General features: G+C 37.8%; 1 protein-coding gene across 1 annotated transcript in view; it reads right to left on the bottom strand.

Moving 5' to 3' along the window:
• Positions 1 to 13,428, bottom strand: part of eys (eyes shut homolog) — a 200,331-nt gene that overhangs the window by 141,020 nt on the left and 45,883 nt on the right. The window contains 6 exon segments of the mRNA XM_061836907.1: positions 33 to 207; positions 2,333 to 2,535; positions 2,961 to 3,065; positions 4,001 to 4,123; positions 7,345 to 7,458; positions 11,123 to 11,245. Of these exon segments, the coding sequence (XP_061692891.1) occupies positions 33 to 207; positions 2,333 to 2,535; positions 2,961 to 3,065; positions 4,001 to 4,123; positions 7,345 to 7,458; positions 11,123 to 11,245 (843 nt within the window).

Consider the following 13,428-nt stretch of genomic DNA (forward strand, 5'->3'; position numbering starts at 1 on the left):
CACACAAACTAACATAGTATAACTTTACATACCAATTAAGCCTGGCGCACAGAAGCAAATGTAGCCATTGAGAGTGTTTTCACAAACACTCAAGTCACCACATGGCTTTCCTTCACAACCATTTATGTTCTGTTCACAATCATGACCAGTCAAACCTGCACAGAGAAGACAAAGTATCTTGGGAAATCCATTTGAGAGGACTTTATGCTAACTGAGATGGAACAACAAATTGTCATTTTATTTTGTTTGTGAAACAGATGGAAGATACATTCTGCAGTCACAGTATTACTATTAATATTATTAAGATTTCGGTAGTAATAGGCTAGTTTATAATAATGAAGACCTATCTTGTTAGATTATAAAGGTTTGGGCATAATATTCTATTGACTGATTGAAAGGACTGTTACTCTCGCCTTCAAGCTATTGAGACATTGAATCAGAGCACTACTTGGCTGACGGTCTATTGTGTCAGTTTGCTGTCAGTGAACTTGCCACGGGAAGAAGACTGTTCTAAGAAGCTTTATTCTAATTCTATTAATAATTTAATTCCAATCTCCTGTGGACCCGTTTTGAGAATCAGCACTTGGGCTAAAACACTTAAAGCAATGTGTCAAATATTGTTTTCTCTCCATTTAATTGACAATTCCTTGCTTTGTCTTGTTGTATTTGAAACTCCAACTTTTCATTCAACTTCGATGAGCTGATGACCAGTTCAGGGTGTGCGCGCCGCCTATCGCCTGAAGATTGCTGGGATATGCTCCAGTACGCCTGCAACCCGAGTGAGGATAAAAGGTTTGGAAAATGGATGGACCCATTTTTATTCATGGAAAAAAATCCTATTTAACACTAACTGTTTAGGCCTTAGGCACCCAGGTTTCATGCCACTGTGGGCAAAATGCAATAGCTGAGCGACAACGCGGGGGACAGGATGGGTGATCTTGACAGGCTATGATTTCTGCGGATGCCTGGCGAGATGTTTGAATTGTCAAAAAATTTGGCTCTGCGATCACAGTGAGGATGAGAGACCTTGGCAGCCATACTAAGACCAGGTAAATTGAATGAAAACTCAGAGCACATAATAGGGTCCAACAACTTAAAGGCAGTCTTTATTGGGGCAGGAACAATATTTTTACTAGAATAACTTATATTCATTAGCTAGAACTCCTCTAAACCCAACCCATGATCTTATTTTATTTAACTACAATCCCTGAAATTGCACACACTTGTGACAGCCAGATTGAGAGAGCGATGGGGCGCAGGAGTAATAAAAAGGGATCACTGAATTAGTTCTTGACAGTAAACTAATATTCTCATACATTTATTGAAAGTCGGTAAACAAGCACAGGCTGACGCTAATTCTAAAGCCATGACATGAGGTTCATTCAACTCTGCCAGGGAACAAACATGTTCTATTATTTCCCAGAGTCAATTTTCAATCTCTACAAAGCCTTAACAAAACATGAGGAAGTTGTGGGATAACGTCAGAACCTAACTGGCCAGGAGTAGTAAACAGTGGGCAGAAACATTGTGCGACTTTTATCCTCCGAAACTCAGCAGCCCCATCATAACAAAGCCTGTCACAGACATTGTGATATACTGTGAAAAGGAGAGCAACACCTAAATATGGAGGAAAATATTGGCCAAAAATCCCACAGTGCACTATATTTTGGCCAAACAGTGCTCGGAAAATTATGTAAAAAGTTAGCACTTGAGTTGGCCACCACTTGTCAACTGGCCGGCTTGTTGTTGGCAGGTTCGATTGACAGGTGAGGCTCTTTACGGGTTTATAGTCATGGGAAAGGCAGCGTGGTAAACTTCTCAAGATAGTGCAGTGAAAGGTGTGGATCGCTATCGACTGTAGTTGAAGTCAACTAGTTAGACTTTGGTAACTACACAAGGTAAAATGACTGTCCAACTAGAAAGCTGAGAATTGCTTGCAGTATTCTGCAGACAAAAGAGGATTAGTACAATGGTACCTCTATTTACGAAATTAATCTGTTCCAGAAGTCGTTTTGTAATGTGAAACTTTCAAAAGTAGAAATGTATTTTAAATGTGGATAGCTGAATCTGTTCCATCCATTCAAATATAAATAACAGTGGTCACACATGGGCACAAAAATATTATTCCATCAAAAGTTAGAGGTGAGCACAGATCCTGATTAATGACACACATGTTTTGGTTGTTGCTCAAGTCTGGTGATATTAGACATTCTGTGATCGGGTAGAATAATTAACCTTTTAGTGTTTCTACTATGATCACAAGTCGTTCACGTGAAGCCTCAATTGAAACCAAGTGCCTGCTGAATATTGGCGCTACCTGGTAAACAGTTACATCCAAACACATTGATCCGTTCTGACACAGACCATCAACGCGGTGTTCAGTGGGTGTTTCGCAGTGTGCCCCGATGTAGCTATGTTGAAAAACACACATGTAACTATTTGAAAGACCTTCACAGCGGCGTGTCCCATCAAGGTCAAAGGAATTGGAAATACATTGGCTCACAGATTAGGAGAAGCAGTCATTGCAACTGTGTCCTGGTTGGGGGGAGATGTGGGATCAAACGAGCAATGGATGTGAGGCGCAATGCCATCGACAGCGCCTGCCTCGACATCCCACGTCTGCATCACATCTCAGACTATTTTTTAAATAGCATCTTTTTTAACCTTGCAAAAGAGTGACATAATATATCCAACCAAAACGTGGCCAGTACACAAACCTCCAGGTTATATTGTTTGAAACGGCTTTTAGAATCTGCTCTTATTTTTCTACAAAAAATAACATTTAACACTAGCCTCTGTCATATGAATGACTGATATGCTGAAGCATCAATAGAAAGCGATCCTATGGAGGTATAAATTGAAAATGTCAAATACTTGTATAGAAGAGACATATATGTACATGACAATATGTTACAAATTATGCTTGGCTAAAAAAAAAAGTACTTTTGTATTACAAATACCTGGTGGGCACATGCATTGTAATTCTCTTGTTAAGACATGGAAACAGGTTTTGCAGTTGTCATCGTCATCTGTACATACTGGGAGAGACACTGAGCAATTCTTACCTGAAAAGTAAAAAAAGACTTTAGTGCAATGACAATGAGCACAATTAATAACAGCAGAATACAAACAGTATTGATAGTAGTATGATATTACATTTTTAGTTTTGACGCTGTTTTAATTTCAGGAAGTTGTGAGTCAAAACCTATAAAATTAACTCAAACCGTAATAAATGAAGAAAGAAAAAAATCTCGTTAAAAAGATTGCTGATCTTTATCTAGCCAAAAATAAATGGAGAAAATTGAAAGGGGCGACTCAATTATGAATGTCAGTCACTTATTGTATCACTCAATTAGCATGATGTGAGGTGTACAATATGATGTAGCGGGGTCATCATTTTTCTTTGTTTATAACAGTGTCCACTCACGGCCAGAAATATAAACTGCTAATTTGGTGTAGTTTTTATCTCCTGTAATGAGCTACATGATTTAAAAAATAAATAAATAAAACTTCCTTCTTAGTTCTGTTCAACATGCTTTCACAACCCTTTATGCACTGCAGATATAGAATAAAAATAATTTGCCTCTAAAACATTTGGGCTATATCACTCAAGATTGCATCCATCCATTTTCTATCCAGCTTTTCCTGTGCTGAGTCGCAGGTGAGCTGGAGCAATCCCAGCTTGATATTTTGTGGATCCCTGAAATGCAAATCTATTAAAAGATGTGATTTCCAACAAAATTAGACCCAGGCTTTTTGTCATATGTCCAACAAACCGCCTGTACTTTAGTGTTGATTTAAATATGATGCTTTATTCAAATCATATACAATGTCACATGGCTCCATAAATCTCAAACAAGAACCAATCAGCGCTACTGTCTTCAAAAGCACAAGACAATTTTTCTTTATTCTTTATAATACAAAAACACTGAGATGATTAGGAGAGTTGCAGTTATCATATTCATTTATGCCTAAATTATGACTTACATAGAGAACTCACCAGCAAAGCCAAATGAACAGATGCACTCATAGTCTGCAAGCAAGTCTATACATGTGGAATTATTGGTGCAGTACGCATGGATACAGTCAGCATGATTGATTTCACAGTTTGACCCCTCAAACCCTGGAACAAAGAGAAATAAATTATATATATATATAAATATATCTTAAGCCAACATACATAGGATAAATATGTTCCATATATGGTTCAAACATGTATTTCTTTAGATTTCAGATAACCCAAAGAATGCATTTGCATTTGAATAAAGAGCAACAGATTAATATCATCTGATGGCCGCCTCAGAAACCAGTCAAATGGTTGCAAGCGCATTTAACCAAAAAGGGAGGAGTACGACATACGACACCGTGGGATTGAACCCTGGTCCTCGGAACTGTGACGTTAGGTCTGCCGTCTAGATATTTTGGGCATGGACCTACGTACTTCGTTAATATTTCCATACATTTCAAATTTGCATACTGAATACTTAATGACATGATGTGAGAATGAGTGCTGCCAATTATGACATTTTATCCCCCTCATAAATATATTGGAGTGCATGGTCACACTACAAAATGACTATCATTAGCACTGTCACACACAGCAACGACAGGAGGGCCATGACGAATGCTGGGCCATCAGCACTATTGGTGCAGGTCAAATACTTATCATTTCATCGTTTCTGAAACTGACCATGGAACCAATTTCCACTTCTCTCCGAGTCATAAAATTTGACAATTATCCCGACTTCATTAGGAATGCATAACAGGCTTAACCTGCTGGAGGTTGAATCAGAACTGTGAACAAGGTAAGACCAACTGGAGTAGAAAAGATTGAGAAAATACCCGAGATTTATTATTGCTATCCATAATGGTGCAACTGTCTTTGTTTTTTTTAATAAATGAGTGAATATAAAGAGATGATTACTGAAATGTAAACCCAATATTTGTTAACTCTGCAAATAGTCAACCGCATACCAGAACCCAACAAGATTCTAAACACTTAATTGAAAACAACTGCCAAATGAAGCAGCGATCATTGTCATCATCTTCATCATCCACTATAAAACACCATTTGTTTGAAGAATTTCTTTGTTTTCTATTCAAATATTCTCACAGGTTGATGGATTTCTTCCTCCTCAATGTCAATTCGGGACTGTTTTTTTTTTTTTTTTTTTTTTTTGCCATTTGGTGGTTAGAGGCAAGCACAACTCTTAGTTGGGTATATGAAACTCTTTTGATCGACAACAAATGGTCTGTTTTTTTCAAGAACATTGACAATTTTAATACTGTAATAACTGTTTGAGTTAATGTTGATGAAACTAGCTCTGAGAAATATAAATTGTCTTTAATTTGGTGATTTTTTTCCCACAGATAAGGACTGTTATTGTACATGCACAATAATTTTGACAAATGTGGTGGATTGAGAGGAAAACGGACATTTTTTGAGTCACAAACCCATTGTAAGCCATAAATGGGACATTGGAATCAGTGAGCCCAAACACCATCACAATCATTTCAGTAATTCTCTCATACTGGATAATTGGCATTACCAAAGATCAAGAGAACAGCTTTCAGTACAAGGCTGTGATCAGGTCCGTAAACGGCATTCATTCTCTTGATAATTTCACACATGGTAACATTTACCATGTGTATACCACATTTACCATTTAAATCTCTATTTGTTTTCAAGACCATATAGACTAATGTGGCCTTTCTGAATGGTTGTATCTTTTTGCAAGGGATATGATGTGAATCTGCTTAGTTGTTTTTTTCTGTCATCGTTTGGCATTTTTCCCAACTTGACAACAACATTGAATGATGGATTTAATGAAAAACATGACCTTGAAATGCATTCTTAAATTGGTTCACTAAACAACCAGAACGTGGCAAAAATCACGAGAATTATGTCGAGGGAAAGGACAGGAAGGTCTAATTGTATTCCACCAGGGAAAACTATGCATTTAGTAATATTTTTTTTCATCATAATACTATTTGGGAGATCCTCAAATGTCAAACTAATACAATTTCCATTTATATATTTCCAGTATGTTTTTAAATGAATTAATTTTGATTTTAGGCAGCACGGTGGCTCAGCTGTTTAAGCGTTGGCCTCACAGTTCTGAGGACCCAGGATAAATCCCGGCCCCACCTGTGTAGAGTTTGCATGTTCTCCCTGTGCTTGTGTGGGTTTTCTCCGGTTTCCTCCCACATCCCAAAAACATGCAACATTAATTGGACACTCTAAATTGCTCTTAAGTGTGATTGTGAGTGTGACTGTCTCTATGTGCCCTGTGATTGGCTGGCAACCAGTTCAGGGTGTACCCAGCCTTTTGCCCAGTACTCTCGTGACCCTTGTGAGGATAAGCAGCAAAGAAAATTGATGGATGAATGATTTTAAAAAATAACTTCCAATAAACTCACTAACTAAATTATTTTTTCTAAAAGTAGGTCCTTACATACAGTATAAACATTTACATGTAGGGTGGACATTATGTAGAATTTAAATGATTGGAGAATGTTTCTTTGGGTTTTATGCACAGCGCATCCATCTAGTATAAATTCAAATAGGCAAATATATCTGGAAGCAATTTGTGCTTTTGAAGCTTCACTGTTACAAACTGGGGTTGATCTGGCTGAACAAAGTTCCAGAACGAATGAACCACTTTGACACTGGTACTATCATGTCAAAGCCAAAGGGTCAGGAGAGTGCAGTGTTAGTGCAGATTATCATAAATTAACAGTTTAACGATCTTTAGCTTTTGATGATTATGTTATGATATTGTTTGGCAAAGTCGTCCATGTGGGGCTGGGGAGAATTCTTTTTTTTTTTTTTTTTTTTTGGCGATGTCATGTCCCACAGCTCCACATTAATTCACAAGGGTAATTTGGCAGCCAATGATGAAAGGCTGCCTTAGGAAATCCCTAATGTCGTTTGCTTTAAGTGCAGTGTAGGGGTTACGGTTGAATTAGCCAGTGGTTGGATCCACAGAAATCATGGCCATTCACGTTTGCCCTTCCAGTCCCTCCACGTTGTCTCATGTCCATCCAGATTTGTCATCTGTTGTGTGAAACAAGATTACCAATGCTGCAAAACGTAGCATTGGAGTCAAAACTCTGCATCTTCTTCTCAACTAGTTACCTTTGTTCAGTTTGACTAGTGCAAAGTAGCACTTGTAATTAAAAGAAAGTTGTCCATCAGTAACTACATCAATACTTATTATTATTATTATTATTATTATCAATGTATTTCCCCTACCCTGTGTCATGTAATAATTATTCATGATACATGCAGTGTATATTTTACAGACAACCTGATAATGTATTTGTAATAACTTTTGAACTTACCCTCTGAGCAAATGCAGTGATATAAGTCCACGCCATCAACACAAACCCCATTATTCTGGCATGGATTTGACTCGCATTCATTGAGATTGACTTCGCACAATGGCCCTCCAAATCCTGCAACACATGTCAACCCCCCCCCAAAAAAAAAAAAAAAAATCTTTTCACTACCAATCCAGAACACTATATTTTTATTTGATTTTGTTTTAAAAGCATGCATTGATTCCAGAAGATTCCCAAGCACACACACGCCTGAATGAATCTGGCTCACTGGAACTTTAAATCATGTTAAATCAGTGCAAGTTATTGATCATATAAAATGAGCCCGATCCAGGGATTTCAAGATCCAAGTACATCAATTCAGAAGGAAAACTGTTTGAAACTAATAGCATGCATGAGTGCGCATGTAAACTCTCACACACATTCACAGCCAATTAAAAAAAGCTTTGTAGTGATTGGCAGGTCGAATGTGCGCATATGCGTGCATGCATACTCTTCTCACAGAAGCATAAAGCAATAGCCGGCATGCAATTTCACAGTACTCCTTGTTCTAACTTTATAGTGGATAAGATCGCTATGGTTTAGAACATTGCCATGTGAAAAGAAATTTCCAGTGTATATCCAAACTTTCTTCTTTCCTTACATGAAACCTACACCAGGTGTTGGTGGTTGGTGAGTTCCAAGATGAACAAAATGATATTTTTATTTTAAAAGCATTTTTTTTAGGTACAGATGCAAAGGTGTCCTTCAAATGAGCATATTTGATGACCTTATTTGGTGACTTGGGCTTTTTTTCAGTCTCATGGTTAACTTAAGTAATACATTATACTGTATTTACCAGTATATCAGGTAGAGGTAGAATAGTCTTGGTTCTGATGTTTAGCACTGGGCCTTTTTTACCGTTTTTGTTTCTCAATTGGACTCTTAGAATCAACTTTAAAATAAGATGGATTGGTCAATTCATGGCTTAGACACCTTTTGTGATGCTAACATTCAGCTACTTGCTAGACAAAAGCAAGTTGTGCAAAAAGAATTGAAACATTCAACAGTTGGGAATGTGCATTAAAATGTCTAAGGAAAGTCAAATCAAGTTCATCTGTAAAGGTTATAGGACATTCTTTGAGATTTCACCCAAAAGGCTAATATCCCTAACTTTTTGGAATCCAGAAAAAGGCCTGAACGGAGATTTAAACCCCCGACTTCATAACTCTCAGGAAGACGTGCTAACCACCACCTCTCTGTGCTCCTAGTTATAATTTTATAACAATGTCAATAATGAACCCTATATATGTGCTAATACAGAGGGAGATTTAGTTTTGAAAGAAGAGCAAATTGGTGCAATTACCCACAAACACCCTTATTCACAATATTGCATTTCTTACCAATTCACTAATAATCTTATTGAAAAGCGTCAAATGTTTTTTGAGGATTTGAGGCTCACTGACATTATTTGGTGTGAGAATGTGAGTCAAAAATGGAACAGTTTACAGTAGAGGAAAGGAGAAATATGTTTCGCAGTACATTACACTACCTAGCATTAGAGAATATGGATGCCAAGATCACCCACCTGAAACATCTAAGGCAAGGAAATGTTTTAGTGTGCGCCCTTGAGAGGTGATGTGGGACAGGAGCTTGCGGCAAGTTGCTTTCATTTACATAAGAAATCACTCACACTCCTTCAATTTGACATATGGCCAGCATATGTGAAACAGGAGTGATGAAGTATCTCAGTAATTGATTTGGTTGCATGAACTTCTACCAAATAGACTAGGGGAGTCTTAAATATCAGCATTTGATGGGGAACATACACTTTTTGTATTCTAATTTCAACTTTCGAATAAAGTATACACAGTATGGCTTCATGTATACATATACTGTATTTATCCATCCATCCATCCATTTTCTGAGCTACTTATCCTCACAAGGGTTGCGGGAATTGCCTATCCTAGCCAATCACAGGCCACATAGATACAGACAACAGTCGCACTTACAATCACACTTAGGGGCAATTTTGAGTATCCAATTAATGCATGTTTTTAGGATGTGGGAAGAAACCAGAGAAAACCCACACAGTCACGGGGAGAACATGCAAACTCCACACAGGCAGCGCCGGAATTCTAACCCTGGCCCTCAGAACTGTGAGCCCACACCCACACAACCCTCACGCACACACATGCACACACACACACACACACCACACACACACACACACACACACACACACGCAGCTATACTGTCATGATCCTGCCGCTTCAGCATGAGCTGTGCAGGTGCCCGCGCGGCTGCGCTGATTGGGAGGCGCACACCTGCTCCTCATGCGGGCTGATCATCCCCTGTATAGATAGGACCCGGTGACGACTGGTCCTCGGCCAGTTCGTTGAGCTTTATGTCCCGTTCCAGCACTCTCGTACTCCTGACTGAACCTGTGTGTACCGACCTCCGTCCGTTCTCTGACCAACCTTGTAAGCCTGACTCCTTGACACTTCTGCCTGCATTGATTGGTTCCCCGTGTACCGACTACTGCCTGCCCGCTCATGTGCTCTTTTCGCCCGACGCCCCAACAACCGCTGCTGCACCGGACTGCCTGCTCGATCCCCGATCTCGGCATACAATAAACGTGTCTCTTCTTGAACTACCTTGCGTCTTCCGAGTTCCTGCATTTGGGTCCTACCTCTCGTTCCGATGGGACGTGACATATACATGTATTTATATATCTTCAATATTGTATGGCTTGGCGGCACTGCTGCGTCTATCATCCAGCAGGGTCTTGCTTAAACACAATTCCAGCTTTTTTGGGAAACCTTGTGTGTATTTTTGATTGGCTGATTTGATTTCACGATGTTTTAACTAGCAGTTAACAGTCAGCCTCTCATAAAAACTAATTGGCAAATCTCGCATTGTATGTGGCAGTTTAGTCGGCTTTGGGCATGTCTCTCGGTGGATGGCGGTAACTATGTCAAGCAGTGATTTCCAACCTTTATAGAGTCAAGGCGCATATTTTACAATTGAAAAATTCTATGGCACACCAACAAAAGTAAATGTAATCAAAAATGGATAGATTAATTACTGTGTGTACTTCCTGCCATCTAATATAAGAGGATTTGTTTTGTTCTGTCTGTCATTGTGCCTCACTGGCATAAATATACATGAATAAAGATACATTATTTCTTGGAAATATTTTTTTTTAGCAATTATATAAAATTGGATAACTTTCCAAGGCACACCTGAAGAGCGCTCATGGCACACTAATGTACTCCGACACACTGTTTGGGAATCACTAATGTAAAGCAACTACAGTATGCATGCATTCAGAGCATGAACAGTTTCAGATATGGAACCTCCCCCCACCGTCGAAATGGAGTAAAAACACACACACACATACATACTGTATACACTGATCAATACCTCTTACAGTCTTGACAGTTCTTCTACTTCATTTTCCAGCCACAACATATCCCATTCACCAAATAAAAACAAATAAGATAGAGGCATTCACAACCAAGTAACAGATGGCATAAAAACCTCACCATAACAGTAATAATAATGAAAATAATATTGTTGGCATGTACATGTAATGTTATTATAACAATAAAATATCTCAACCTGAATGAGTCACAATATTGAATTACTATTACTAGTTCCTATTTTACTATATTGAATCGCACATTGGCTTGACTTCATTTTTCAAATGTCAAATTATTATTATTTTAATGATATCTTTTTTTGTCATCAAGGCTTTCATGTTTTAAGTGCATAATTGCCATCCAAGGTCTTTGCATACCTCTTTCGCATATGCAAGATACATTTTGCCCATCCTTTGTTTCCGTGCACAATGTTGTATGTTCGGTGCACATCCCAAACGAGCAAAGGTCAATATCTATGGAGCAGTCTTTGCCGTTATATCCTGCAATGACAATAGAGTTAACAATTGAAATTCAAAGAACATAGAGAAAATGTTGTACAACACAGATATATATGACTGTGTGTTTCATAAGGTAAAGACACATTTTAGCACCCTCATGCATTATTAATGTTTACCTTGCAATCTAACTTCAATGTATAAAGTATTTTAATTGAGCATCTCATTGACAGTGAACCACCTCACCACACATTTATCTGAGGCACCAAATTACCATCTGAATGCCACTGATGTCAATAACTATTGTTGTACGTACACTAGATGATGGGTATACCCATTAAATATTCTTTTCTGAATAAAGAGAGAAAGAGAAAGTCATGGACTCCTGACGATTGGACCGCATCAATTATTTTTCTTTTCAAGCATAACACCTTCAGATTGTGCACTTTTGTAACATTAAAATCACTCTGCATGTTAGGGTTGCTGTATGTAGCATAGAATTTGACCTACCTATGCAAACTTATTCCCTACGCGATACAGTATATTTCCTCTACTAGGTAAGGTCTAACTCCTGATCCCCCCTGAGTTTTTTCCTAAAGCGCTTAATGACCAATTGTGCATGCAATTCACTCTGCAGATAATGTTGCATGAAGGAATGTCACATTTCCAGTGTCGAAATCATTAAATGGAACACACTGTTCAACCTGACATGCAGCTCAACTCCACTGAAAGCACCCACATTGATAACTTTATTTCTTATAATGTAAAACTAGTTTAAAAAAAGATGTTTTATGTTGTTCCGTTAACTCCGTTAAATGCCGACATACACCAACATTCCACTGCTAAAGTCTCTTGTGCTTCAATTCAGCGTATTTTAATATTCTTTTTAATACCACCCATTGGGCTCACTGTACTGTACATCTGCTGGTAGAAAAGATTATCGTTGATGGCTCTATATCACAATTCCTATATTTCACTGAGACTGCTGTTGTTTATTTCCACCACTTAAAAAGACTGAGCTTACCTCCTCATGTGTTAAAATCAACTACATGTATATCGAATGTCAATACATTGACAAGCCTGTGTGTTAGGGTGCATTTTACCATCTATTTAACTAGTTTCAGAAATTGGCATATAAATCTTTTTGGATAGACTGAAATATCATCATTCATTGTGTTAGTACTTGAATTCAATCAGAAATTGTAATTTAAAATCTTGTTCTCGTTTTGACTGTATCCTGAAAAAAAATCCATGCATTACTTGAATCTTATTCCCTAAACGACACTAAAATATTCTAGACTTTATTTTACACTTCAGTGGTTTTGCATGTAAAATAGAAAAATAGAACATTACTACACAATATAGAGAGAAATTAAATACATCACCCATGTTAATTCATAAACTGAAACCACACAGAAAATGATGCCCATGTGTTTTGATTTCTCACGAAGACTCGAGCAAGCTCAACAGATCCCCCCGCCCACACCCCGACCCTAATTGAGTTTATGAAAAAAGATAAGGAGATGAAAAACACCTGTCTGTAAATCTGTCTATGTAATAAACCAGTAATGGAGGCTTTACTCACACATTGGTGTTCTGTTTTTGTTGAAATGTGATTTTGGGGAAAAATGCAGGAAATTAGTAAGAGCAGATAATCCACAGTGATGGATGTGTTCTCTCTTTAATGTCATAAACACACCATGTAAAAGGTACTGTGCAGGGTTCGGGCTGGTTAATGTTTTAATGAATATGAATTTATTGTCCAGCGAAACATACATCCGGAAAGAAACTGCACGATAACAAACCAGTGTGAACTTATAAGAATTTATAAAGAAATAACACATAGTGTATAAACAAACCTAATTGTATAAAAAATGTCAGGAAGTAGTTTATTTTCTAATATTTCGATTTTGAATGTTCATATCTGAACGTGACATTGGACTTAAAATGCTAACTAGTGCTGGAAGCATAAATGCGACTCAAGTGGTGATTAAATATTTTATTGCCAGAAGCTGGTGTCACATCAGCTGCTTACCAAAGAATGCAAAACAGCCTTCTGCTACGGGCTGATTGCAGACACCTTCTTGAAGAAAACTTCTTTTTGGAATATATGACACATAGTAAGTATAATTTTAAAGCAAGGTGATAAATGTTGAAAAGGATACGGGAATGGATACATTAGCCTAAACAAAAGAGGCAGAAAATCTTTACTCATTTATTATTTATGC

Source organism: Syngnathoides biaculeatus, chromosome 12 (genome assembly GCF_019802595.1).
Source record: "Syngnathoides biaculeatus isolate LvHL_M chromosome 12, ASM1980259v1, whole genome shotgun sequence".
NCBI classification, from domain to species: Eukaryota; Metazoa; Chordata; class Actinopteri; order Syngnathiformes; family Syngnathidae; genus Syngnathoides; species Syngnathoides biaculeatus.